This window comes from Cibotium barometz, chromosome 60 (assembly GCF_041138505.1).
Source record: "Cibotium barometz isolate CiBa-2024 chromosome 60, ASM4113850v1, whole genome shotgun sequence".
NCBI lineage: Eukaryota > Viridiplantae > Streptophyta > Polypodiopsida > Cyatheales > Cibotiaceae > Cibotium > Cibotium barometz.
Window position 1 is genome coordinate 8,891,353 of NC_141105.1, and position 25,846 is coordinate 8,917,198.

A 25,846-nucleotide genomic window follows, 5' to 3' on the forward strand; every position below is an offset into this window, starting at 1 on the left:
GACAAGAGAGCTTCATGGCCTCCAAAAACCAGATAGAACTCATTTAATGGCACAGGCCTATGCAAATGTCATGTGCATCAGTAATGCCATGGACATTATGAGAGCTAGATCCAGAAGAGGCAACCAGATAAAGAGTATGAACCCAGGAGAAGAACCAGGATGATGGAGCACAGAACTCAGAGCACCTCTGCAGTGCAGACTGAAGCAAGGCTTGGAGAAAAGAACCAAAGGGATGCTGTCGGCTGACATCAGCATGGTCAAAAAGCTGTCGGCAGCATACTGGAGTGGTCGGCTGAGCCAGCAGATAAGGGCAGCAGGCAGGCGCCAGAACCAGGACCAGTCGGCTGAATTAAAGGGATTTAATGAATTAAAACTGGCCGACCAGCAGTCGGCCAGCTCCTACCTTGTCCAAGAGTGCTATAAAAGGCACCAAGTGCTCCATGTTTTACTCATTCCACCCACTAGGGGTGTGAGTCAATAGGAGGTCCCATAGGGGACAGATTTTAGGGTTTATTACCTTTTTATGAAGGCAGCCCATGGCTGTACAGATATGTACCTTTTTGTACCATAGTATATACTGAAATTCCAGCACTTCTCACTCTCTCTCTCTACTCTCTCTCTACCTGCGTTTTTGCATCATGGTGCGTTTTTGCATCAGAAGGTCTTCAAGAGTGTTTAGGGCTGAAAGAAGACTACCCCGAGCTTCCGCGTGTGACATTGGTATCAGAGCATCAGGCTCAGCAAAGCTAAACACTGATTCAGTCCCAGATGATGGTGTACAGGTCCAAGGTACAGGAAAGTACACGGATTCGAAGCCCAAGGCGGGAACACAGATCGGGAAGAACTCCCAGGAGGTTTGTTGGTGGTGTTCCACAGTGCCAGATGGGGATGGCAGTTCCGTGAGCCAGATGGGTTCTAAGGGAACGGTCCCAAGGGAGGTTGATCCTCCAAGGGTGATGTGAGAGTGCCAGACTCAGTTCCAGGAACGAAGACCAAGACGGTGTTCAGAGTCAGGGCAGGAATGGATTGTGGACTAGAGGAAGACCAGATGCATAGATCTTCATAAGAGACAGAGTGGGTTGGAGAACAGAACGGATTTTCAGAGAAAAAAGGTTTGCCAGGGATGGATGATGACAGAGGGACTTCGGAACAGGATTGGGATGATGACAGTCATCCAAGAGCAGGTTGGATTCCCGTCATCAAGTTTAGCAGAGGGGGATGTCATGTGCATCAGTAATGCCATGGACATTCTGAGAGCTAGATCCAGAAGAGGCAACCAGATAAAGAGTATGAACCCAGGAGAAGAACCAGGATGATGGAGCACAGAACTCAGAGCACCTCTGCAGTGCAGACTGAAGCAAGGCTTGGAGAAAAGAACCAAAGGGATGCTGTCGGCTGACATCAGCATGGTCAAAAAGCTGTCGGCAGCATACTGGAGTGGTCGGCTGAGCCAGCAGATAAGGGCAGCAGGCAGGCGCCAGAACCAGAACCAGTCGGCTGAATTAAAGGGATTTAATGAATTAAAACTGGCCGACCAGCAGTCGGCCAGCTCCTACCTTGTCCAAGAGTGCTATAAAAGGCACCAAGTGCTCCATGTTTTACTCATTCCACCCACTAGGGGTGTGAGTCAATAGGAGGTCCCATAGGGGACAGATTTTAGGGTTTATTACCTTTTTATGAAGGCAGCCCATGGCTGTACAGATATGTACCTTTTTGTACCATAGTATATACTGAAATTCCAGCACTTCTCACTCTCTCTCTCTCTACTCTCTCTCTACCTGCGTTTTTGCATCATGGTGCGTTTTTGCATCAGAAGGTCTTCAAGAGTGTTTAGGGCTGAAAGAAGACTACCCCGAGCTTCCGCGTGTGACAGCAAATGATTCTTTCTTCATGCCAAGGTGGAAAGGTACGTAAGGTACGGTACGAATCAGGTACGTAAGGTACGCACTCAAGTACGGGTTGAGATTTTGAGGTACGTTAAATTTGGAAAACAATTCATTTCTAAACAACAACACAATTACCAAAATGATAGCTATCAGTAAACAAAAGCATAAATAGGTTTCATGAAATGGAATCACTCAAACATTCAGTACCCATGACTCAAATGCCATGGGTTACACACTGTAAGCAATCAATCAAAATTTAAAAGTTAAAGAGACAATTTACTATCTAGAGAAGCCAAAAAATAATAGTTCTAGTCACTAGTGTCACTATCACTGCACAATGAGAAAGCACAGGTGGACAAATTGGGTGGCCAAATGGTGACATCCCCCCTGGCTTCTAAACACTTGTCCGTGAAAAGCATCCAAATGAAGCAAATGCAAGCAATCTCTAAAGAACTCCTCATCTACCCATTTTGCATCAATGGGAAAATAGTTCTTGAACTTCACAAGGTAACGCCTGACAATTTTGCCTGCAGCAAACTTGCATTCCTTGTGATACACAATCTCTTCTAGCTGCAAAATCTCCTCAAGCTCATCCACTTCTGGTGGATCCTCAATGAACGGTTCACTTTGCTCCAGCCCTACATACTTGCAAAGGAGACTCACATGAAAAGCATTGTGTATATGCCAATGACTAGGCAATGCCAACCTGAAAGCCACTTCATTGATCTTCTCGATCACTCGAAAAAGGCCCATAGTACCTGCCTGGTTGCAAGCTTAGAATATGCACCCTCTTTGCCAGACCTCTTTGCAAGTCTTGCTTTCTCAAATTTCAACAATACCCAAAAAGAATCAATGCTTGTCGGCAGCCTTTTTATGTTTGTCTTGTGACCTTGCAATGGTTGTCTACACCTGAGCAAAGGCAATATCCAAGCTCTTACATACTCATCAGCTGCAAATATCTCATCCTTTGTGCGAAGGATGGGTGGCAAAACCAACGTACCATAAACAATCTCAAACGGGGCCTTTCCCATAGATGCATGCATCGTGTTGTTCTATGCGAATTCCGCAAGTGGTAAGCACTTGACCCAAGAAGACTTTTGATCCGCCACACAACATTTCAAGAGATCCCACACCGCTGAATTTGCAGCCTCACTTTGCACATCCATTTGAAGGTGATAAGCTGATGAGAAGTCAAATTTGGTGCTCATATTATCAAATAAGGCCCGCCAAAAGAGACCTGTGGTTCTGGGATCTCTATTGACCAACAAGAAGTGAGCTTGCTTGCTAAACCTATCCACGATTGTCCAACTAGCATCATTACCTTGTTGGGTACATGGCAAATGAAATCCATTGTAATACTTTCCCATGACTACGTGGAAATAGGAAATGGCTAAAGCAAACCTGATGTCTTTTGCCTATCAAATTTCACCTTTTGAGAGGTGATATATGCACGTACATATGCCTCTATGTCCTTCCGCATACCTAGCCAAAAGAAATACCGCTTAATCATGTGCGTAGTAGGCATTATGCCTCTATGACCAGCATATAAAGGAGCATGGCACTCATCCAAAACTTTTTGCCTCATGTCAGATACCACATATAGGCAATTATCTTTCAGAAGATAACCCACTTTGATTACATATGAGGCATATGCATGACCAGCCATCAAATCAACCCAAATAGTGGCAAAATCAGCATCCATGTATGGTACGGCGTACGAGAGCAACTATGTTGGGAATGTAGATTTCATAGCATGCAATGGTGACATTTTCACTTTACATGACACACTGTATGTACCTGGAATTCGTAAAAATCTCATTTCTATGTTTGCTCTTGCTAAAACTAGGTTTAAAGTTCAGTTTTTTTATCACTGTTGTTGCTCAGTTTATGACCATCGAGATGTAGATTCTATTGTCATGTCTAGTACATTGTGCAATGGTTAGTACAAGGTGGATATGTATAATAGGATACAAGCATAGTTACCAGGAGTTTCAGAAACGCCTGATTTGAAACGGATTTCAGAAACGTTTTAGAAGTTTCATATTTTTTTGAAACCGCTAAAAAAAGTTTCAAACAAAAATGCGAATATATATATATATAGAATTTACACCAGTACAAGAAATAAGTGTTTAGGCCTTAGCCTATTTCAGCAAGCAGAATACATGAAAAGCACGACTCATGAGAAAACACATCGGATTCATTATTATTCAATGTAAACAACGATTCAATGCTAGAAAACAACAGCAGCTTCACGAAGCTTGTGAGGGTGGACATTAGTCGTGACCAGTCGGACAACCGTACACGGGCAACAACAACAGGAGTCGAGAGTCGGAACGGATGCACAGAAAAGCCCCTCGGAACGTGTCACAAACAAAAGTCGGCGCAAGCGACCATACGTTTTTTTTTTTTTTGGGAAAAACAAATCGGATAAGAAACGTGTTCATTCAATGAAACTTTTACGAAACGTTTCAGTCCGTTTCATACCAACTGAAACGCGTTTCGTTGCTACTATGGATACAAGAGTCCCATGATGCTATGGCTGTCTCTAACCCTACAGCTCTACTTGACACTGAGTTGTGGCTTGCTCGGTTTGGTCACCTAAATTTCCCCTCTCCTATGCGGTTGCAAAAACTTAACATGGTTCATGAATTGGCTCCTTTGCAGCATGTATGGCAAAAATTGGGAAAAGAATGTCGATGCGTCTTCCCAAGGATGGCACTGTGCGAGCTACTCGATCATTGCAGCTTGTGCATAGTGATGTTTGTGGCCCGATGCGGGCTCCATCTCTTGGGAGACATCTATATTTTGTCACTTTCATTGATGACTACACTCGGTTCACTTGGGTGTATGGCTTGAAAGCCAAATCAAATGTGTTTACATCCTTCCATCCTTTTTTACCCTTTGTTAAAAATGCTTGTGGCCATAAGCTTGTTGCTTTGCGTGCAGATGGAGAGGGGAATATTTATCAAATGAGTTCCAAGCTTTTATGCAATCTGGTGGCATATCTCATCAATGTACTACACCTTATACTCCTCAGCAAAACAGTGTTGCAATGTACTACACCTTATACTCCTCAGCAAAACAATGTTGCGGAGAGTCGTAATCATGTACTCTTATGGAGATGGCCAAATGTATGCTTAAAAGCAAGGATTTGCCAAGTAGATTTTGGCTTGAGGCGATCATGTGTGCGGCGTGCCAACTATGTGCTAAACTGTTGTCCCATTAAAACCTTGAAATCTATGACAGCTTATGAGGCTTGAAATGGCAAAATCCCAGTGATTACTCATATGTGAGTCTTTGGTTGTGTAACTGAAGGGCAACTATAACACGGAAATCTTATCAATCATGAGTATTGATCAAACACATGAAACATGTCAAAGAAGAGAGAGAAGAAGACAACTATGCACAGTGCACCACACTAGGAATAGAAATACAATGTGGTACTAACTCCAGTGAGGCCACGCAGATGCAGAGGGATGGAATCCCAACTGCCCTCGCGAGGGCCGAGGCAGCGGTGGGGGAGGAATCCATCACTCTCCCGATGGCACCACCAATCATCGGGAGGAGCGGAAGGTACTCCTTCCTAAGGCCTAGGAAGCAAACTATCACTGGGAAGCCCGTAACGCCAGCCAATGGGTCAAACGCAAGATCGAAGCCGTACTGCCACCCACCGTGCAAAGAAACGCAGTGCAAGGGGACTCAGCTCCATGACTCGGTCCAACGTCGATGACGAGTCAAACTCCACCTAGTAGTATCCGCGTCCCAAAGGGTGAATATCAGTGATCTTTCCAGGATCACCAATGAGGCTGGCCTGAAAGAGATCCCAGAGCTGTCCGTGCGCAGGGCAACTACCAACAATTTTGCAAACCAAGGTGGAGGCCTCAAGTGAGGCAACAATCGTGGCAAGAACATGTAGATCCACTTCAGAGAAGGAGATGCAAGCAACGGTGGCTTCGGTCGGGCATGACGGAGCGACTGCCATGGAGTCCTCTTGAGGGTGAAGACCAAAATAAACCGAAGCTTGCCGAGTAAAATTGAAAACCCCAGAAGCCAAGAAGCAACAAACTGCATGGGAGGGGAGAAAGGAGAGGGGCGGGGAAATGAAGAGAAAAAGGAAAGAAAAAAAGGGCGCGGCCAAGAGAGAAAAAGGAGTTTGGGGGGGGGTGTCAGAATGCACAACAGAAATGAAGACAACTGCTGTAGAGAGCAAAACACAAATGAGAAAGGGAGAGAGAAGCTGTGTAACTTTGCTCTATATACACAAGAAAATCTTGAATATGATACAAGACAGTGTGGGAAGGCCAAGGCCATTTTATATGGCCCCAGGCTGCTGGTCGGCCAGCCCATAAACAGTCGACAACAGCATAGATACGACTAACAACAGATGCTCACGATCAAGTAAAAAACCAGTCTGCCAGGTAAACATCAGTCGGCTAGAATTGCAGAACAACCCGAGTAGCAAAGAATCAGCTTTCCAGCATCCGACAGCCAAAAACAGTCCTCCCACACCCAAAAAAAATGGAAAAATACTATGGAGAATGAGGAAAAATGGAGGAACACCTAAAATGGGCGGGCACACCCACAACAGAGGCCCTGGTGTAATGTACAGAGACAGGAGATGACTTCTAACACCCCCTCTCAGCTTCTGGATGTGGAACCAACCCCAGTGAACTAGAGTGTGCTGCCGGAGCAAAGCCTGAGGTAGAGACTTCATGAAGAGGTCCACCGCGTTGTCCTCCGTCAAACAATAAACAAGCAAGATGTCACCAGCCAAAATCTTCTCACGAACAAAGTGATATTGTATCTCTATGTGCTTGGTCCGGGCATGGAAGATCGGGTTCCGAGAAATAGCGATGCAGCTCTGGTTATCGCACTAGATGACCGTTGTGGAAACCCAATCTCGCCAAGCAACCTCCGCAGCCACAACACCTCGCAAGCAGCTTGGTACTCTGCCTCTGTAGACGACAAGGCAATAGTTGGTTGCCTCTTGCTGCTCCATGAAATAGCTCCTGAGCTGAGGATAAAGCCGTAGCTTGATGTAGATCTCCTCGTGTCTAGATCTCCTCCCCAATCTAAGTCACTCTAGCCTTGGAGTCGGACTCGGTCCTTCATTTCCCCTCCAATGTCATAGAAGAGTCCAAGATCCTTCGTACCCTGCAGATACCGCAAGATGCGCAATCCTGCGTCCCGAGTCTTCAAAGGCATTTATTATTGTTGTTGTTACGGCCTTTCGACTGCTGGCCTGTCAAGGCCTCAGATCCTCCGTCTTGTGGAGGGTTCATAAAACGCTCTTCCTGGTCCAAGACCATAGGCACAAGCTCCTCCCATGTGATGGTGCTGAGCCTGCCACCACTGGTGATCAAAGAGGAGTAAAATGCTGAGTACTGAGAGGGAAAATGAGACAACATGATGGCCATGTCCTCTGAAGATATCTCTTTCCCAGCCTGAAGAACCTCCTGCTCAAGAGCCTGCAACTTGAAAGAACGCACACGTGCATTGACACGATCCCACAGCTGTGTCTAAGCCTCCCCTTCTTTCCGAGTAGAGGGTAACAACTCCCCGTCACCTCCAACTCCAGTCGTGGAACACCGTCCTCCAACTCCAGCCGTGGAACACCAACCACAATGAAATCAGCCAAGTCATAAGACTCCAAGACAGACTCCATCATTACCTTCCATATGCCGTAGTTGTTCCCGTCCAACTGTCGATCAACCGGGAACGTGGGGAGTGTAGGGATCTTCACGTGCTTCTCAACCGTCTCAAGCAAGTCTGCCATCTCAAGGGTTCACAAGGACTTGTGAAAGGAGGGTGGGTGGGAAAAAAAATGAAGAAAAGGCTGCAAATAGTATGCAAGGTGGCTGTCCAATAGTGATGGCCGCCTTCTACCCGATCTCCAAGTCCCGAACAGCCTAAGCAATCTCCAATCAACACCACAAATCAGCAAACCCTCGAGGTCCCACTGTCTCCAAGCTTCAAGCCACCTAGGGCTCTAATACCATGTCAGAATGCACAGCGGAAATGAAGACAACTGCTGTAGAGAGCAAAACGTAGATGAGAGAGAGAAAGAAAGATTTTATTAACGTCTTCCAAAAGACCGAACTCGGCCTATGAGACAAATCGGAGTACCTGCATGGGGTATCCTCTGTCATCTCAACAAAATGAAAAAGTACTAAACAAAAAAGCTGAATCTGGGTGTGCAGGGGATGGAGCTCTACTACTAGGAGAATGCAAAGCTATATGCATGGAGTATACAATCATGATATGCAACCTAGCTAGCTCCATCCTATACCATACTGGGGGTATAAAATGGTATACATCAATGAAGGGGGTGTCCACAGCTCCCTGAAGAACATGCCTGGGTGTGCTCTGAAGCGAGCCAGTCGCTCCGCACCCTCTCTGTGAAACTGAGCTCTGATCTCTGTCATCTCTCTCTGGTATAGGCGTGGTGTCCGAAAGCCAGGTATCCTCTGTCTCCTGCGAGCTCTAAGTGTCTCTGCTCTCTGGAGAGTAATTCCCTGCCGTGTAGGGGCTGGGAGGGGGATGGATCTCTGAAAAAATGTAGTAATCTGTGTCTGTCGCCCCCCCTCTGGAGCTGTCTGAGCCTGTAATAATGTCTCTCTGTGGCGCTGTATGTCTAGAATGAATCTCCCCAGTATGCGCTGGTCTGCTGCCTCAAAGATCTGGCGTAGGGAATGTGGCTCTCTGAATAAAATGGGATATCTCTCTCTCATGGCTGTATATGCTCTGCATCTGCATACATAATGCTCCTCACTCTCCACCTCCTCTTTGCACAATCTGCATACCCTCTCCTCTCGGGGGATCCGTGCTGCTCTGCCAGTCTCAATCTCCAGTCGGTGTGATGAAACTCTGAGCTGACCAATAGCCACTCGGGAGCCGTGTGGTAAAAAGCCCTCCATGTATCTAGGCCTCTCTATAAATCCATCATCAGTGATACTCATGAAGTGATCTCTGTAGTATAGCATCTTCGGTGGAAGAGGCTGTGTAGGCGATATCCATGTCTCTCGTGTATAGAGCTGCCATAGATCCTGTCTCAATACTCTGTTCCTCTCACTATGAGAGAGGCGGATATGTGGTGCATCCCTGTCATACTGGAATGGTGGTAGATGATCCATGTCTAGGCCATGCTGTGAGAACCAATGTGTGACCTGTGCATACCATGATCCTCTGTCTCCTGCCTCAGCCAGCTGTCTAGATGCCTCAAAAGCTATGTATGACAATCTGTCCTGTGGCATCTCTCTGAATCTGTCTAGCAGGCATATAGTCTGAAATATGCCCTCTACCATCATAGGAGGCGCAGCAAACTCTGCTCGAATAATGTCATGAGGTACTGATGGTTTGCTGCGTATCATGCGTGCCATCATGAGAGCCTGTGGTCTCTCTATCTGTGTCCACCAATGGGTAGCAAGGCCAGCCGCCCATACCGCTGCTCCATACATCAATGCCGGTGTGACTAATGTGTCAAATAGCCACCCCTTCGTCCGGGGCTCCTGAAAATGCGCCTGGTGGCACTATCTCTCTAGCATAGCCAATGCTGCATATCCCCGTGTCAATCTAGCTCTGGCTGCTGAACCCATGGTGAAGCGTGTGGCTGCAGAGAAGGTAACCCCTAGGTACACGTATGATGTCACCACCTCCACCTGGCATCCTGCGAGAGTGAATGTCAACTAACTCCTGCCCTGTCTCGATGTATGAAAGACCATAACCTTGGTTTTCCCAAGGTTCACAGTAAGACCCCTCTGTGTGCAGAAATCATCGAGAGCATGTAGATGCTGCTGTAGACCACCTGGAGACTCAGACACTAATACAATATCATCAGCATAGAGCATAATATGTACTGAGGTACCTCCTAATTCAACTCCATCTCCGCCTCCCCGTGTAATGAAGTCAACCACCTCATCAATGTATAACCCAAATAGCGTGGGGGAAAGTGGGCATCCTTGCTTCACACCAATGGTGCTAGCAATAGTCTCGGACATACCTCCTGGACATCTGACTCGCCCAAAAACCTGCTCATATAATGCATAGATGCCCCATGTCATATCTGCTGGTATGCCAAGAGACTGCAGGCGCTGAAAGAGCGTCTCTCGTGGTATTGTGTCAAATGCCTTGCGGAAATCCACAAAGCAGCAATAGAGCTTTCTCTTCCTCACTCTGGCCTGATCAATCATACATCTCAAAGTGAATACATGGTCAGTGGTAGAGAAAGCTCTCCTGAAGCCTGCCTGCCCTGATGAGCGTAAACCTGCTCGCTCAGCATATAAGCTAAGCTCTTGCTCCAGCACTGCACCATAGAGTTTGGCCAGCACGTAGCCAACCATAACCGTCCTGTAGTTGCTCGGATCGAGCATATCCCCTGTTTTGTGAATCGGCACAATGGTGTGCATCGTCCACTCCGCAGGCAAACCCTCTGCTAGTGCCATGTTAAACAGGTGTGCAAGAAAAGGAGCTAAAGAATCTACTGCATATATGAGATGCTCACCCTGCAGGCCCATATGGTCGGCGGCCCGTCCATGCTGTAGGCGGCGGATAGCTTTCTGTACCATCAAGTGGATAAAGAAGCTAGCTGTGGTAGGTCGAGGCTCCTGTGGCTGAGGTATAGGTGGTTGTTGTGGGGCATGGTATAGGCCCTCTGCATATGTGTGTCATGTCTGTGGGTCCGCAATAGGTGTCGGGGTCTGGGGCTCTCTGAAGTGCCGCCATGAGACAGGGCTATCTCTACTCACGAAGAAATGAAAGATCTCTAGCTCCTGTATCTCTGCGAAGGCCCGCCTTTTGCGGCGAGTAAGTCTCCTCGTCTCTCTCCTCGACTCCTGCTCTGTGATGGCTCCCAAGGCTCTCTGTATGCGAAGCCGTGAGTATAGGGCTCTGCACTTGTCATCATACCATCTGTTCTAGGGCATAGTCCCAGGTCTCGCAGGCTCTCCTGAGTGTACACGATGTGGGAAGCTCTGTAATGCAGCCGTGTGTAGGAGTGATGCCAGCTGGGCTGTAATGGTATCCATAGGTGCCAGGGGATCCATGAGTAGGAGTCCATCCTCTACTCTGCCAGTGTATATGTCTGCCATGTCATGTGTGAAGTAGATGGTAGTGTGTGGCGTCGGTATGTGGGGGGCTAGTGATACTGGTGATCCGGCTAGTGAAAATGCCAAGTATGTATGATCTGCCCCAAGAGGACGAGGTGGGATGGAGAATGAGGTGACAAGCTATGATGCCTCCAAAGACCCCATAATGTAGTCTACCACCGTGTCTCCGGTCCGTGTATGACCCCCATGTGGGAAGCATGTCAGCCATAGTAACCTGGACCGGCAGAAACGGTCGGTTCGGACCGGGTTGGAAACGGTGTTTCCGAGTTTCCGCGAGGTCGGAAACGGCAAGAAACGGAGTTTCTTTTGAATTTACTTTAGACATGTAAAAAACATGCATAGAGACATTCTATTAAATAAACTTATGTCAAGAGATGCAAAAAACATGCATAGTGAGACTTGAAAGCACTTGCCCTTGAGAACACTTGCCCTTGGAGGCTTGGGCTTGAGCCTTGAAGCCTTGAAGAATGGGCTGCCCGGCAGCCACCTGTGAGACTGGAGAGCAGGCTGCTGCAGAGTACAGGCCTTGGGGCCTTGTGGGGGCAAAGGCTTGAGCCTTAGGGCCTTGGCCTTGAGCCTTGGGCCCTTGTGTGGTAATGGGTGATAGGCGCAGCGTTCGCAGAATCGTAGGAAAGGAGGAGCGAAATGAAAAAACCGCACGCGCCCCCTCCCCCCCCTGTTTAACCTGCCCAAAAAAAAATGTACAGAAACGCCATTTCCGCCGGTCTGCCGTTTCCGGAAACGGCCGAACCGTTTCCAGAGGGCGGAAACGCCGTTTCTGGTTACTATGATGTCAGCCCTCCTGACCCGGCCACTGTAGCATCCCGTTATAAATAACGAGACGATGCCTGGCTCCCAACTCTAGTAAGTGGTCTCCATAATGTCCTCTGTCTGGTCCAGTGTCCTCTGATGCCCGACTAGCCTCTATCTCCTCTGGATCCACAGGGTGGAGGATCTCCCATGTCATCATAGTCATACACCTCACACTGTCTGCTCTGTGTGTGGGCATTGAAGTCGCCCGTAAGAAATACTTCCCCTAGTGTAGAATAATGCATAATCTCCTCTGACAGACAAGTGTATGGCGAGGCTCCTGTCTCCTCCTCCTGTGGCATGTCCTCTGTAATGACATAGAAGGATCCTGATGGAGAAAAGTAACATAGAGCTATGTATATAACCCTGTCCTGTGAGAGCCGTAAGCTAATCCACATGTATCTGGCCTCTGGATCCTGTGCTACCACTCTCAGTCTCCCCTGTAGCTCCCGTCTGAATAGGACTGCTACTCCCCCCGACCCTCTCGAGGTACCCTGGCGTGTGGTCCTCCTGTATGCTGACTCCCACTGGAATCCCTCTACTCGAGGTAGCCCTCTCTCTGGGCTCTGATGTGTCTCTGTCAGAAGTATGATGTCTCTCCCCACCATAACATGCTCCAGTCGTCCAGGCTGCACCCATAGTGAACCATTACAGTTCCATACTGCCATGTGTATCTCTGTCAGTGGCCTGGTCTGTGTCCCATAGGCCCAAACCGCTAATCCATGGGCCGGCCATCAATGATGACCCGACCATCTCGATAGAAGGCCTTCTTGCCTTCTCTCCTCGCGTGTAAGACTCGTGGCATGCAAGTTCTCCTATGCTCAAGCTGCATCCTCGTGAGATCATCATCCAAGAAAATAGGAGCTCCCTCTAAACACCGTAGTATGACCCTCTTCCTCATGAAGGTGACCCTCTCCGTCTCTCCTGCAAACTGTAGGATGAGGGCTCGCTTGCGTGTTGAGTCTTTCCCGGCTCTCCATGCTTTGGTGAAGGGGAGAGGGTGCTCTTCCTTGTAGCCGAGCTTCATGCATAGAAGCTGTCCATCTTTCTCGGGAGTGGAGTCGGGTGTCTCGGCTATACCTGTGACTCGAATGTTGAGGCGGCGGGCATGCCTCATCTTCTCCTCCTCAATGGTAGTGTGAATGATTTGGTGTTCTTCCCTTTGAGTCTCCTCCCGCACTTCTTTACGGATGTTCTTCTTCACCACCTCGACCCATCCTGATTGCTTGGCTTCGAGCTTTCCCTCCATGTCCTTTGTGATCTCCTTGGAGATCTCTTCTTTGATGGCCGTGAGAGTGTTGTCATTGATCTCCCCTTCTTCCTTCTCAGTATTCTTGATGGCTACCATTTCCACTTTCAATGCACTCACCTCCTCCTTGAGTGCCGTGTTCTCTTGTTCGAGGTTCGTGACCCGTGCTTCGAGAGCTATGATGTGCCGGTGTAGTTTGTTTTCCACCTCATTGAGGTTGGAATCGGATGTCTTCTTGTTCTCCTTGATTAGTGCCTTCATTGCCATCTCGAGAGCCTCGAGTTTCTCTTGGAGACTCGGGGCCATTCCTCCAGATCACTCTGCAGTTCTTCCCACAGGCTGGGAGGAGAGAGAGAGAAGCTATGTAACTCTGCTCTATATACACAAGAAAATCCCGAATATCATACAAGACAGTGTGGGAGGAGGGCCAAGGCCATTTTATATGGCCCCAGGCTGCTGGTCGGCCAACCCATAAACAGCCGACAGCAGCATAGATGCTCACGACCAGGTAAAAAACCAATCGGCCAAGTAAACATCAGTCGGCCAGCATCCAACAGATAGAAAAAATCCTCCCACACCCAAAAAAAATGGGAAAATACTATGGAGGATGAGGACAAATGGGGGAACACCTAAAATGGGCGGGCACACCCACAACAGAGGCCTGGTGTAATGTACAGACAGGAAATGACTGCTAACAGGGGGGGGGCAGAGAGGGAGAGACGGGCATAGGGACGAACTGGGGCAGCAAAAGAGGCGCAAAAGGCGCATAGAGGGGGGCGGGCAGAGGGGCGAAACAAGGGGAGGGGTAGCAAAAGATGCGCAGTGACCACAGGGGCCGGGGGGGGGGGGGGGGGGGGGGGGGGGCTGTAACATGCGGAAGCTCTGGGAGTGTTCTTTCAGCCCTAAACACTCCTGGAAAACATGCTGATGCAAAACGCAAATATGGAGAGAGAGTAGAGAGAGAGATATGTTGGAAATTCCGTATATTCATATAGTACAAAAAGAGTACTCTTCTACAGTCCTAGGCTGCCTCAATCAAAAGGTGATAAACACCCAAAATCTGGTCCTAAATCTGGACCCTAAGGATCCAATCCCTAAAGGACTGAATGACTAAGATGATGAACCTTGATGCCTATTTATAGGCCTTCAACAGGACTTGGCAAACTGGCCAACTACTGGTCGGCCAGTTGACAATTCATTAAATACCCAATATACTGCCCGACTCGGCCTCTTCATGCGCCTAGTCTCCTAAAGTGCAGCCGCCACCTCCTGATCAGGTTCAGCCAACAAACACCTGCAGCTGACTGTCCTCTTGTGTATCTGACAAGACCTCCTTCCACCTATCTCCAAGTCCATACTGCCAAAAGTGTTATGTGCTCCATCATCCTGGTACTTACTGTCTTTTTCTGGCTACCCTCTTCTAGGTAATCTCTGAGAATGTCCATGGCATATCCATGCACATGACGGGGCGGGGGGGGGGGGGGGGGGGGGGGGGGGGGGGGGCAAGAGCACTGCGAAGGGGGAAAAGCAACAGAAAAGCTACGAATAAGGAGGGGGGGGCGCACAACGGAAGGGGGTAAGGTGCAGGCGATGGGGGGGGTCAACGACAATGAGTTCACGACTTTTCCTGTTACATAAGCACTTTATGGCCTTAAACAACGTCCTCGTGCTTGGTACCAGAAAATTCATGCATACTTGACTACTAATGGGTTCCAAAATAGTCCAACTGAGAGTACTCTCTACGATCGCAGAGATGGGGACAATCTGCTGATCATTATTCTTTATGTGGATGAAATGCTCATTACCGGTCCTGATGAGGACAAACTTTCAGCTTTCAAAGCTGAATTGCAGCATGCTATTGATGTCAAAGACATGGGACATTTGCATTATTATTTGGGCATTCAGTTTATATCCGTTAAGGGGGGATCCTACTATCTCAGCGGAGATTAATTGAGCAGCTCCTTGCGCGTTTCCAGACGGATTGTAAACTTGTTTCTACTCCTATGGAACCAAGTTTAAAACTTTCACTTGAGGATGTTGGTGAGCCATTTGGTGCCACCACTTATTAATAGCCTGTTGGATGCCTTATTTATCTATGTACTACCCGTCTAGACATTCAATTTTTTGTTTCACAGTTGAGTACATTCATGCATAGCCCTGGCACTCAACATTGGCAAGCATGTAAGCGTGTCTTTCACTACCTTAAAGACAGCATTGACTTTGCGTTGTTTTATGGCAACTTGTCTACATTGTGCTTGATTGCTTTTACAAACAGTGACTAGGCAAGATGCTATGATACACAAGCGTCTACTTGTGGAAACTGTTTTCTTCTTGTGGCTCAGCAAGAAGCAGCCTACAATGGCCACTTCTAGCTGTGAAGCTGAGTACAAGGCAGCGTTTACAGCTACTGTGGAATGTGTTTGGCTACGACGTCTATTAGCCAATCTTGGTATTAGACAGCCATCTTCTATCACCACCTACACTGACAATCAGAGTGCTTTGGCCGTTGCTCAAAATCTCGTATTTCATGCCCGCACAAAGCATCTCAAGGTACATTACCATTATGACAAAGAGAGGCTCCATGCTGGAGAGATAGACTTGACTTATGTGCCTACACAAGCTAATGTGGCAGATGGATTTACATAGCCTCTTTCCAAAGACAAGTTTGAAGCTTTTCGCAAAACTTTAAACCTACAGCCTCTACCAGGGTAGTATGCTACACCCTGTTTACGTTCACATCATTCACTTCAAGAGGGTTTGTTAGCCATTTATCCTCCAGGAAGTTCTGGTGTTAACTATCCTACTCATGGACACTTTTTACTTTGGCTAGACAAGGGTTTTTTCCGATGTGAACACACCTCAGTATGTTGGGCACTTGCCTTGGGACACTTAGTACTATTAGTACTTGAATTACTCATGTACACTCATTACATTATCATTATTGAGTACCTCCTTTCCAACAGCTCATGTTTCTCTGTGTGCTTCTCTGTTTGTGTGCTCGTGTGTCTCTCTCTCTCTTGGGGAGCTCCTTCTCCATCACCCAACAATGAGCAGCATGAGCAAAAGAATGTTTGGCTGATGGATATATAAGTTCATGTAATCTATTTTGGAAGCACAAACTTCGTTTTGTGCCTAGACTAGTTTATCGGTATTTGGGTTATTCTATCAAATCCCATAGTAATCTCTTCCGGACTCATGAGTCATGACGAACTTGACTACACAGAGATAAGTGAAAAAAATATTATTAGCAAATATGCATTTTGGATAGCTGCTTGCCCTTGTATGCATATCCAAGAAGAAGAGTGAATGAGTTGTTTCACGAAAACATTTTCAATGGTTGAAAAGCATGGTATCTATGGTATAGATGTTCATCATCTGGATTTATGGCTCCTTTATTGGGATGTATTAGATTCATGGAGTGCATGACAACTCATGGATTAAGGATTTTTTCTATGGATCTCTGTTGGCAAATGAAATGCCTATAAAACTATTGGTGGCAGAAATGCCTATAAAATGTGTAGCATAAATGTTTATGAAAAAGAAACTAAAAATTTGAGGAAGAATCCCCCCTTGATGTTGACGAAGATCCTTTTGCGGCACCATTTCCAAGACTCCGACACTTGATGGTCAAGTGTGGGAAGCATACTTGCAAGAATCGGATGCTTCATGATGGTGTTTGCAGTACTGATAGTTACAATACTTTTTGGCACCATGGAGGCCAGGGCAGAGGACCTGAGAGAATGGATGAGGTCATCCATGATTCTTTATCTCAAATAATTAATGATTTGATCACCAAGCACCTTGCTGACTTATGCAAACTGTTGCAAAAGCAAGTGGAGCACCAAATAACAGAAGTGTAGGGTTTTGATGTTCTTGAGATTCAGCGTGTATGACATCGATTTGATGCTCCCAGTATGCTTAAATATTAAGGATTAAAACTATTGAAGTTTTAAACCTTAGAGCAATAATGTTTGAAGTGATGAAAACACAAATGAGCAATGGCAGCGAATGCAAAGAGGAACTGATATAGACAGCCGGAAAAGCCATGCAGCTTACACAGGCTGAGGCAGACGGAGCCGGGCAGCAAACACAACAAAGGCTTTGTTTGACGATGCAGCAGCTGATGTAGACGTTGGAGTCGCACGCAGTAGTAGGTGGTGCATAGGACCACCGTAGAGCCGCCAGCTTTGATAGCATGGACTAGCTGAGCAGCAGCTGTGACAAAGGCTATGATTCAGCCCAATGGGTTCATGAACATGTTTATGAGCTTATGGTTCAGCCAAATGGGTTTATGGACAGCTATGTGGGCTATTGGACAAGCTATGTTGGCCGGAATCCACACAGAATATACATATTCTTGGCATTTTCATAGGGCTTTTTTGATGACAAACCGTGTATATGAATTATTCATGATTAAATCTAGAGTGTGTGCTCCCCCAAAGCTTGTACATGATATTTTTCTCCTTGGGTAATAAAATACTCCAAGAGGGGGGAAGGAGGGGGACGTGGGGGGGGAGGGGAGTTGCATTTGGATGTCAGCCTCTGTGTGGTGTCAGATGTGCACATCTATCTTTTATAGTTTTGTGGAATTAAGTGGCATATGTTTAAGGTTGTGGCCAATTTAAGTGCTTAATTGCATTAATAGTCAAGTGTTTTGTGAAACCCCTTTTGCCCAACTCCAAGTTTCAGCTCTATCCATCTTCAATTGCAATTTTGCGTCAAATGCCATGCTTCATCATCCACCCTATAGATGACACATTGATGTCTAGATTCCTTGCTAATTAAACAATGGAGGTATTTTGTCATGTGTGCAGCCAAGTGAATAAAATCATACATTTTGAAGCATAGTGTTGCCTTCATCCACAAAAGCATGATAACTCAATATTCTCTACCAGAAGATTGCCTGCCAACCAGCCAATATGGAGATTTTGTCTCGCATTGTAGCCAACCGAAGGCAAACATTTCAAAGATTATTGTTCTTGCTTAATGACATCATAGCCAGCATTACGATCAAACAAGGTCAGCTCTATGATGAGCCCTCCATGTCGACTTCTCTCATAACATGAGTCTCACACACCCGGCTTTCATCTTCACACCTAAAGTCCATTGCTTGGAATCTGTCATAGTTGGGACTCGCCAATGATGGAAGAGATGTAAAAAGGTTTGCCCATAAATTCACTTAATCAACAAGACGATGCATATATAACATATTTCATGAGCAAATTCTGCCTTGGAACCGAAGTACGGGTCCATCCCCCCATTTGGGTATCCTTTTATTCAAAAACACTGGATACAATGCTTTACTAAGACCCAAATACGTTGTCCACAGATCTAGAGAGCACACAAACAATCAAGACCAATCACTCAAGAGTTGAGCTTTCGATATCAAGGATTATTGTAACCCTACTCTTTTACCAGTAAGTTTAGATTACTAAACAAAAAATAAAATTATTTCCAAGACTCCACACAAACCAAAATGCGATCTTAACTCCATGAGAGTTACTCACAAAGCTTGCAAACATTTGCTGCAATCTCCACGTTTGCATGAAGCTTGCAAACTTGACTTTTTTGCCCACTTAAAAATTGGGAGGCCGATCGTGTTTTAGCATTTTTTTAATGCGTAGTGTGAAAAAGCGTCACATTGGGTAGCATGGTGTTAAAAAACGTGAAAGGCTGAAATTTTAGTGTTGGGAATCGAGCAGGTGGCAACACACAAAGAGTGATATGTGTGTAGCTGAGCAAGGAGTGTTGACAGATGAGCTGGATGATTTCCAAAAAGGGTACTTTTGCACGGCCTCTTGCACTAGATGAGAACAGAACGCATGAAGTACAACTTCCCCATGTGAGAGAAATTGGAGCACTTTCTCCCTCATACATACCAAAAAAAGGATCAGAGGTTGAAGCCCTCAAACATTGACAAGTTGGTGTACATACACACCAATCTTCGACTCATATCCAAATTCAAGGCTAGACGATATGAGAAGATTGAGGTAATTTCACATATGCTCAATAAGGAGAAAGAGCTCATTGCCTTGCAAGACGTTCAAGAGACTAGAGAGGATGTGGGTACAGAGAACATGCACTCAATTGACTCTCGAGTCTCAATTGAAATTTAAAATTTCAGCTTGTTAATTTGAAGTCTAATTTCTAAATCTTTGTTTTGTGTTCTCTTTTCTTCTCCCATTATTAGCAATTTGGGCATAACTTTTATAATTTTTTATGCATACATAAGGTCACAAATGCATCCCCGCCACGGTTTGAAGCTCGAATGCGAATGCAAACTTGAATGCGAATGCATGAATGCAAAGAATGCTTGCAGCTATGGCTTCAAATCATCAACTCTATCATGCATCTACTACGGCATCCCCACAAGTAGGTGCAGGTTCTTGGTTCATGCATAAAGATATGTTCGTCTCCATATCCCACCCTTCAAACACATAGTTCAAGCTTCGCCGAAAAGGCCTTGGCTCCTACAGATTTGACTTTATTCAAGCAGTTGTTAATTCAAATTCTTGAAGGCGCCACCCTGCTTGTTGAATGAGTTTCATTTGGTAGCACCCATATAATTGGCATGTATGCTTGCCGACCCAACACTTTGAAAATCATTGACCAAGTGAGTAAGGTCAAAATCTTGAGGGCGTGCTCACAGGTGGCATGTATGGCTGCCAACCCAATGCTTTGGATGTTATCAACCATGAAAAGGGCTCCTACTCCACCTCTAATACCCTGCCACCAATGTAGATCACAAATTGACTTGGCTAGATATGTCCTCAGTTGAAATTTTGTATGTTCTATGAACACCATGCTTCCACCACACTATGAGATATTTCGATCTATATCTTCAGGCAGGAGATTGCCTGTTAACTGATCAATTAGAGCATTTTGTGCCACATTTTAACCAAGGGCAAACGATAGTATTGCCCTCATCCACACTTAATGTTGTATCCAAGTGGTAAAGGCAATGTTTTGAAGGATAGTGTTCATACTCACACGACCTGATAGCCGGCCCTATGATGAGGGGAGGTCATTTCTATGATGATTCAATACCCTGCTTGCATGTTGACAGCGTTGTTCCAGCTGTGTCATGGTCAGGGCTTGACAACAATTAGGACACTTTCAAAGATAAAATTCTCTGCTGGCCATCTGAGATAAGTCCCTGAGTCCATAACTTTTGATCTTGAAAGATCGAGAAGCACATCAACATTCATAAAGATCATAATTATGGGCATTATTAAGATTTATGATGCTCATGATTAAGGGAAGAAATCACTAACCGCTTCTGTGATTGGGGTCAGATGAGGTGAGAGAAGAGCCGTGTTCGTCTTCATGGCTATCCTCATGACTCGACTTTGGACTTAGCTTCCGGGAAGGTTTCTCTGGCTGCAAAAATCTATCTGGCTTTTCATTGAGAACGAACACAGGGGGACTACGTCCGGATGTAGGCGATGCTGATGGCGATGAGGGTGGGGGTGATGATGACGATGACGATGATGATGGCGACGGTGATGGTGATGGTGATGATGACGGTGACGACGATGGTGATGGTGTTGATGATGCCTTCGTTGACAAGAAAGCCTTCCTCCATGGCTTTCTAGGGTTTCCAGACCCCCTGTTGAGCCCCCTTCTTTCTGTATTTCTAGAATGTCCATCCCTCCTGCTGAGCTTCGTTGCTATGTTGTCAAATCCTTGGTAAAATCGGCATTGAGAGTGCAGGATGTTGTCGTGTCCGTAGTGCAAACATAGAGCTTCGGCCGCCATAGCCTGTCGGAGTAAAGATGAGGTTTAAACTCTAGAGCTTGAAGGAAGGCATCCTTGCCAGAGCCCAGTGAGTAGGCAGTGTAACATGTAAGGTGACACTCGAGGATAAGGCTAGTTCGTATCTTTTTAGCTTCAGTGTTTTTTTTTATAAACAAAATTTGGCTTGTTTAAAAATAGGCAGTATCTTTTTATTTGATAGGTATTAATTAGATGCTATTGATGTGGCATTTAATGAATATAACTTTAGAAGATGAGTTTCTTTCACCCCCTCCATGCCTCAACTCCCTCTACTGGTTCAGTGAGCCCTTTGAGGCTTTTTATAGAGAATTGTGGACCTTAAATAGAAAAGATATGGGTGAATGCATGGAAATACAAACAATATGGGGGGTCATCATTTTATTGCCTTAAATAGATAGGATTGCAAATAGAAAGCATATTGGTGAATGTATGCAAATAGAAAGCATATGGGAGGTCATCATTTTATTGCCTTAAATAAAGAAGATATGGGATTCATCATTTCATCGACTTTTTCAAGCATTAATCGTTACATACAAAAATGAAACCTTAGAAAAACACTCTTATTCTAGAAAATCTCACATAATATATTTAATAAAAATGCAAAAAAAACATTTTGGTAGGCAGTATCTTTTTAGCTTCAGTGTTTTTTTAGTTTTAAAAAATGGCTTGCCTGCTAAGATTTTACAAAAGTTTAAAAATAGGAAAAAAGCTACACCTATTCTTAAGTACTGAATTCATGTGGAAATGAAGAAATGAGGTGAAAAGACGCCCTTGGCTTGAAATAGAAGTTTGAACTCAACTAGATCTCTTGCATGGAAAGTATCCCCCATATCTTGAATGAACTAGATATCTTTTAGTTCAACTATCCCATGCACTTACGTGCATGCAAGGAAGCATTCTCTCTAAGACATTGGTTTCTTAGGAAAATCATTTTTCTTTTCACAATTTAAGGCTAATGAAATAGCTGAGCTACGAGAATGCATTCGAAACATATTTACCTCTGATCGAATTGTAGGTTTTAAACCTGCTATGAACTTTCTTCTTTGATCCTTTGTGCAAACCTTCTCGATTACCTATATTTGTAACAACATTTGCTAAAACCCATGCATATAAGCCAATATATTGTCTTTGTCAAGCTGTATAAATATAGACCATCGTTGTCGAGTCTTAGCTTTATACTATGAAGGTAGGAAATCTTTCTTCATGAGTTTCTGAAATCTTTTCCAAGATTTTGGTTTGTGCTTGTTGCTGGTTCTAATGACATTCCACCATAATGTTGCATTGTCCACCAACAAGTGATTAGTAGCACATTTGATTTTGTCTTTCTCAGAGAATTTCTCCCCTGAAAATAATCATCGAGTTGACTGCAAGTATGCTGCGAGCATCCTTTTTACCAACAAATTTTTGAAAAGAAAAAGCTTTGCGACTAATCTTCTTTTCTTTTGTAGACTCCTGAGCTCTAAGAGCAGCTTGTACGGTTCTCTGAATTTGATCACCATCGGAATCTGAAGATGTAGCACTGACATGTCTATGCCTCTTTTTGCGGGATAACGTGTCTTCAAAATCCATCCTTAACTTTTTCTCAATAAGAATCTGATTTTGAAGAGACTAAAGTTATTCTTGAATGGTTGGGGCTAGAGGATAGGTTGCCATTGTAGAAGAATGAAAGCGAAAAAATATGAAAGTGCAAAAAATAAAATAAAATAAGTAGCAAACTTATCTGAGTCCTGTATATTCGAAAGACGCCTTGTTGAAGCACTTGAAGTTGATGAAGCCCAACGAAGAATAATGCCTTGATGTCGATAATAAACTGAAATAATAATTCATTGAATAAATCTTCAAAAGAGTCGAAAAAAATGTTGAAGAAGATAACCAAGTTAATAATTTCTAGATGTCGAAGGATGTTATATTTTGTAGAAGAACCTGATTAGGCACATATACTACAAAAAATTATTTTTTGTAAATACATCAATATTTCAACTTTTGTAATAATTAACGTCAAAAATATTTGTTGCAAGAGGCTTCCAAATAATATGAAGAAGTTCATGTAATTTTCTACAATCTTGAAATTCTTGAAATTTTTTCCCTATAAATATGAAAATTTTCTAGAATTTGAGCTCTCTTTCTTCTCTTGAACCCCTTTTAAAACCTTTGAAAAAAAAGCTTTTATAAGATTTATATTATAAAGATTTGTTAATCCCATTTTGGATTAACAAACATGATCCTCCAATTGAGGACATTATAAGTGTCATGAAACGACACTATAAAAGTTGTACATTATGAGATATTGGCCACCCAAGGCCTAGTTAAGTAAGTTTTGGGCGCTCAAGTGTGAATAAGGGCCAAATGTATATAAAGCATTTTATCATAAAATGAAAAGACACAATCCCCTTTTTGTGCTATAGAGAGCTCTTCTTTGTGTCTTGAGAGAGATTGAGAGAGAGAGAGAGCATTCTAACATTATTCCTCTTCTATGCTTGTATGATTCATGCTTGTGTGGGAGAGTGAGAGAGAGTTATTGCCTTATGCAACAGTGCGAGCGACTCTACGGTGACAGCGTGGAGGTGGAGCTTGGAGGTTTGGAGTTTAACAAGTGAGCTTGGAGGCCTCAAGGGACTCGAGTTTGAAGCATTGGTAAGTGCCCTACGACAGTTGTGATCTATTGTTCATCCAATACATTGAGTTTCCTCTTGGAGGTGTGGTAGCCCATAACAAGCTTACTAATAATCTTATAATATAAGCTTTATTAGCTAAGCTTTAAAGGTTTGAAAGAAAATGACGCTCTCTAGAAATAGCCGTGTAGCGTTCAGACATTAGCGCTACCGTCGTCAAATTATGGAGGGAAGGTGAAAGAAAAAATAATAAGAAAAATTAAAATTCCCATGGTTTCAAGGCCGCCATGGAGAGGAAGGAGAAAACGAAAACTAGGCTAGGCCTGCACTGATTTCGCCGCCCGCTCCCGCTGCCAATTTGAGAGAAGAGAACGAAATTGAATTGTTTCCTTTGCCACTTATAAAAACTTGGATTTAATCCAATTAATTTAGCTTTTTAATAAAAAACAAATCTCTACAAAGCGATTAGTGCTTTTCTTTTCTTTTCCACCAAAATTGATTTGTTGAAGACTGTGCACCATCCATTATGGAATTCAAACATTGCTACTAGAGACTAGTTTAGCAATCCTGTTGTGAGTCTCTATGTTTCTTTCCTTGCCGATTCGATCCATATAAACGGATTATGAAGAGAATTAGTGAGATTAAAGGCAATTTTATGGTTTTCAGAAACCTACTAATGGTTTTCCACCTTACTTTACCCTTTGGGCAATAGATTGATGGAGATTTGTTGTCCAATGGTTAAAAGCAAGCCTTTTTTCAACCACACCTTAACATAAACGTATTCTTCTTCAAATTAAATTGAAAGATCACCAAAACCACCTATGCCTTTGTCTCTTTCACCTCTTTGTCCACCACAAGTCCACAAGTCTTTGACCGGCTTCAAGAAGATTGAATTAAACCAAAGCTCTGATACCACTGCACGGGACCTTTTGTACTTCTTGAAGAAATAATTAAAAACTCACAAATACATCATACAAATACTTAAATCAAATTTATATGAAAGATCATAGCATAGCATAAAACAAGAGAAATAGAACAACATCACCATCAAGACAAGATTGGGTGCAATCTCCCCCCTCATGTGTGTAGCTCCACTTCCACGACATGAGTATTTTGAGAACTTTATTCAATAAATAGCCCAAGGAGCTATTAATAGTTGTGCATACAAAATTGGGCTTTGCTTTTACACTTTTTACAAAAATAGCTCAAGCACTAGAGCTTGTTTACACACTAAGTGTAAATAATCAAAACTCTTCTAGCATATGTGCTAGGAATATAGCAACGCCATGTACAAGCATGCATAAATAATTTGTACAAACATTTGGTACGTGGCTAACAAAAATAACTCATAAAACAACCTTATGCTCATTCTCACATAACCTTGTGTGCATTCGCACATTCTATTAAGTTGATTTCTGCACACATTAAATCAAGCATATTTATCTATGATCATTATGCATCAAAAATATGATAAAATATATATTTGTAAGATCAACCTTGGTGCTACCACATCATTGATATCGTGGATCCTTGATGTGTAGCTTACCTATCCATTTGTGATCCTAGAGGGCACACGACTAGTTTCACCACCATTGATAGTGGTTCCTTAGCCTCTCCATTCACACCAGATCATCACATGACCATTATCTTGGATTTAGAGTGCCTTGGATTTCCCTTTGATCAAGGTGGGAGCTTGTCTAGCCTCATCATCCAGCAGGAGTCTACTGGCCTTTCCATTCGATCCACGCATCGTTGGAGATCACCTTTTGATGGTGGGGTGGCATTACTTCACATTTGACCCAAGTGGCCGCACACTCATGGTGTGGGGAGATACGACCTACCCTTTTGACCCAGGTGGCACGAGATCTATGTCCTTGATCGTGTGACTCTTCAGCTTTTCATTCGATCTAGGAGGCCTCTACACCTTCTATGACATTGTTGGATGTATAGTGACTATATGTTCAATTTTTGGCTTTTGTATATGGCCTCTTGTATGTGTATTTTCATGCATAACCACCCTTAGATTTCAAATATGAAATCATGTTAGGAGGGGATGGTTTGTATATAGTCTCTTGTATGTGTACTGTCATGCATGACCACCCTTAGATTTTGAGGATGAAATAATGTTAGGAGGGGATGGTTTGTAACAAAGTATGTTTAGGATGCACATGCACATGGGATGGGCCTAGACACATGGGCTTAAGATCATTTCCATGTGGGATTAGGGCACATGGGTGTAAACTAATGTGACTTCCTAGTAGATTGAACAGGATGACAAATAACCTGACTTCTGATCTAACAAACAAGCTCTAACTTCCACATTTTCTCTAAGACAAACAAAGATGAACAACATTGTACAGAGTACTACAAAGAGAGAAACACATTCCGTTAATGAGACTGATAAACATT

The 25,846-nt window shown here is 44.3% G+C and overlaps 1 protein-coding gene across 1 annotated transcript in view; it reads right to left on the reverse strand.

Moving 5' to 3' along the window:
* Window positions 1–20,966, reverse strand: part of LOC147604946 (GTP-binding protein Era-like protein) — a 54,823-nt gene extending 33,857 nt beyond the window's left edge. Inside the window, exon 1 of the mRNA XM_086793775.1 lies at window positions 20,324–20,966. Within this exon, the coding sequence (XP_086649901.1) occupies window positions 20,324–20,807 (484 nt within the window). The 5' untranslated portion in view covers window positions 20,808–20,966. The remainder of the gene's footprint in view (window positions 1–20,323) is intronic.
* Between the last annotated feature and the right edge of the window lie 4,880 nt (window positions 20,967–25,846).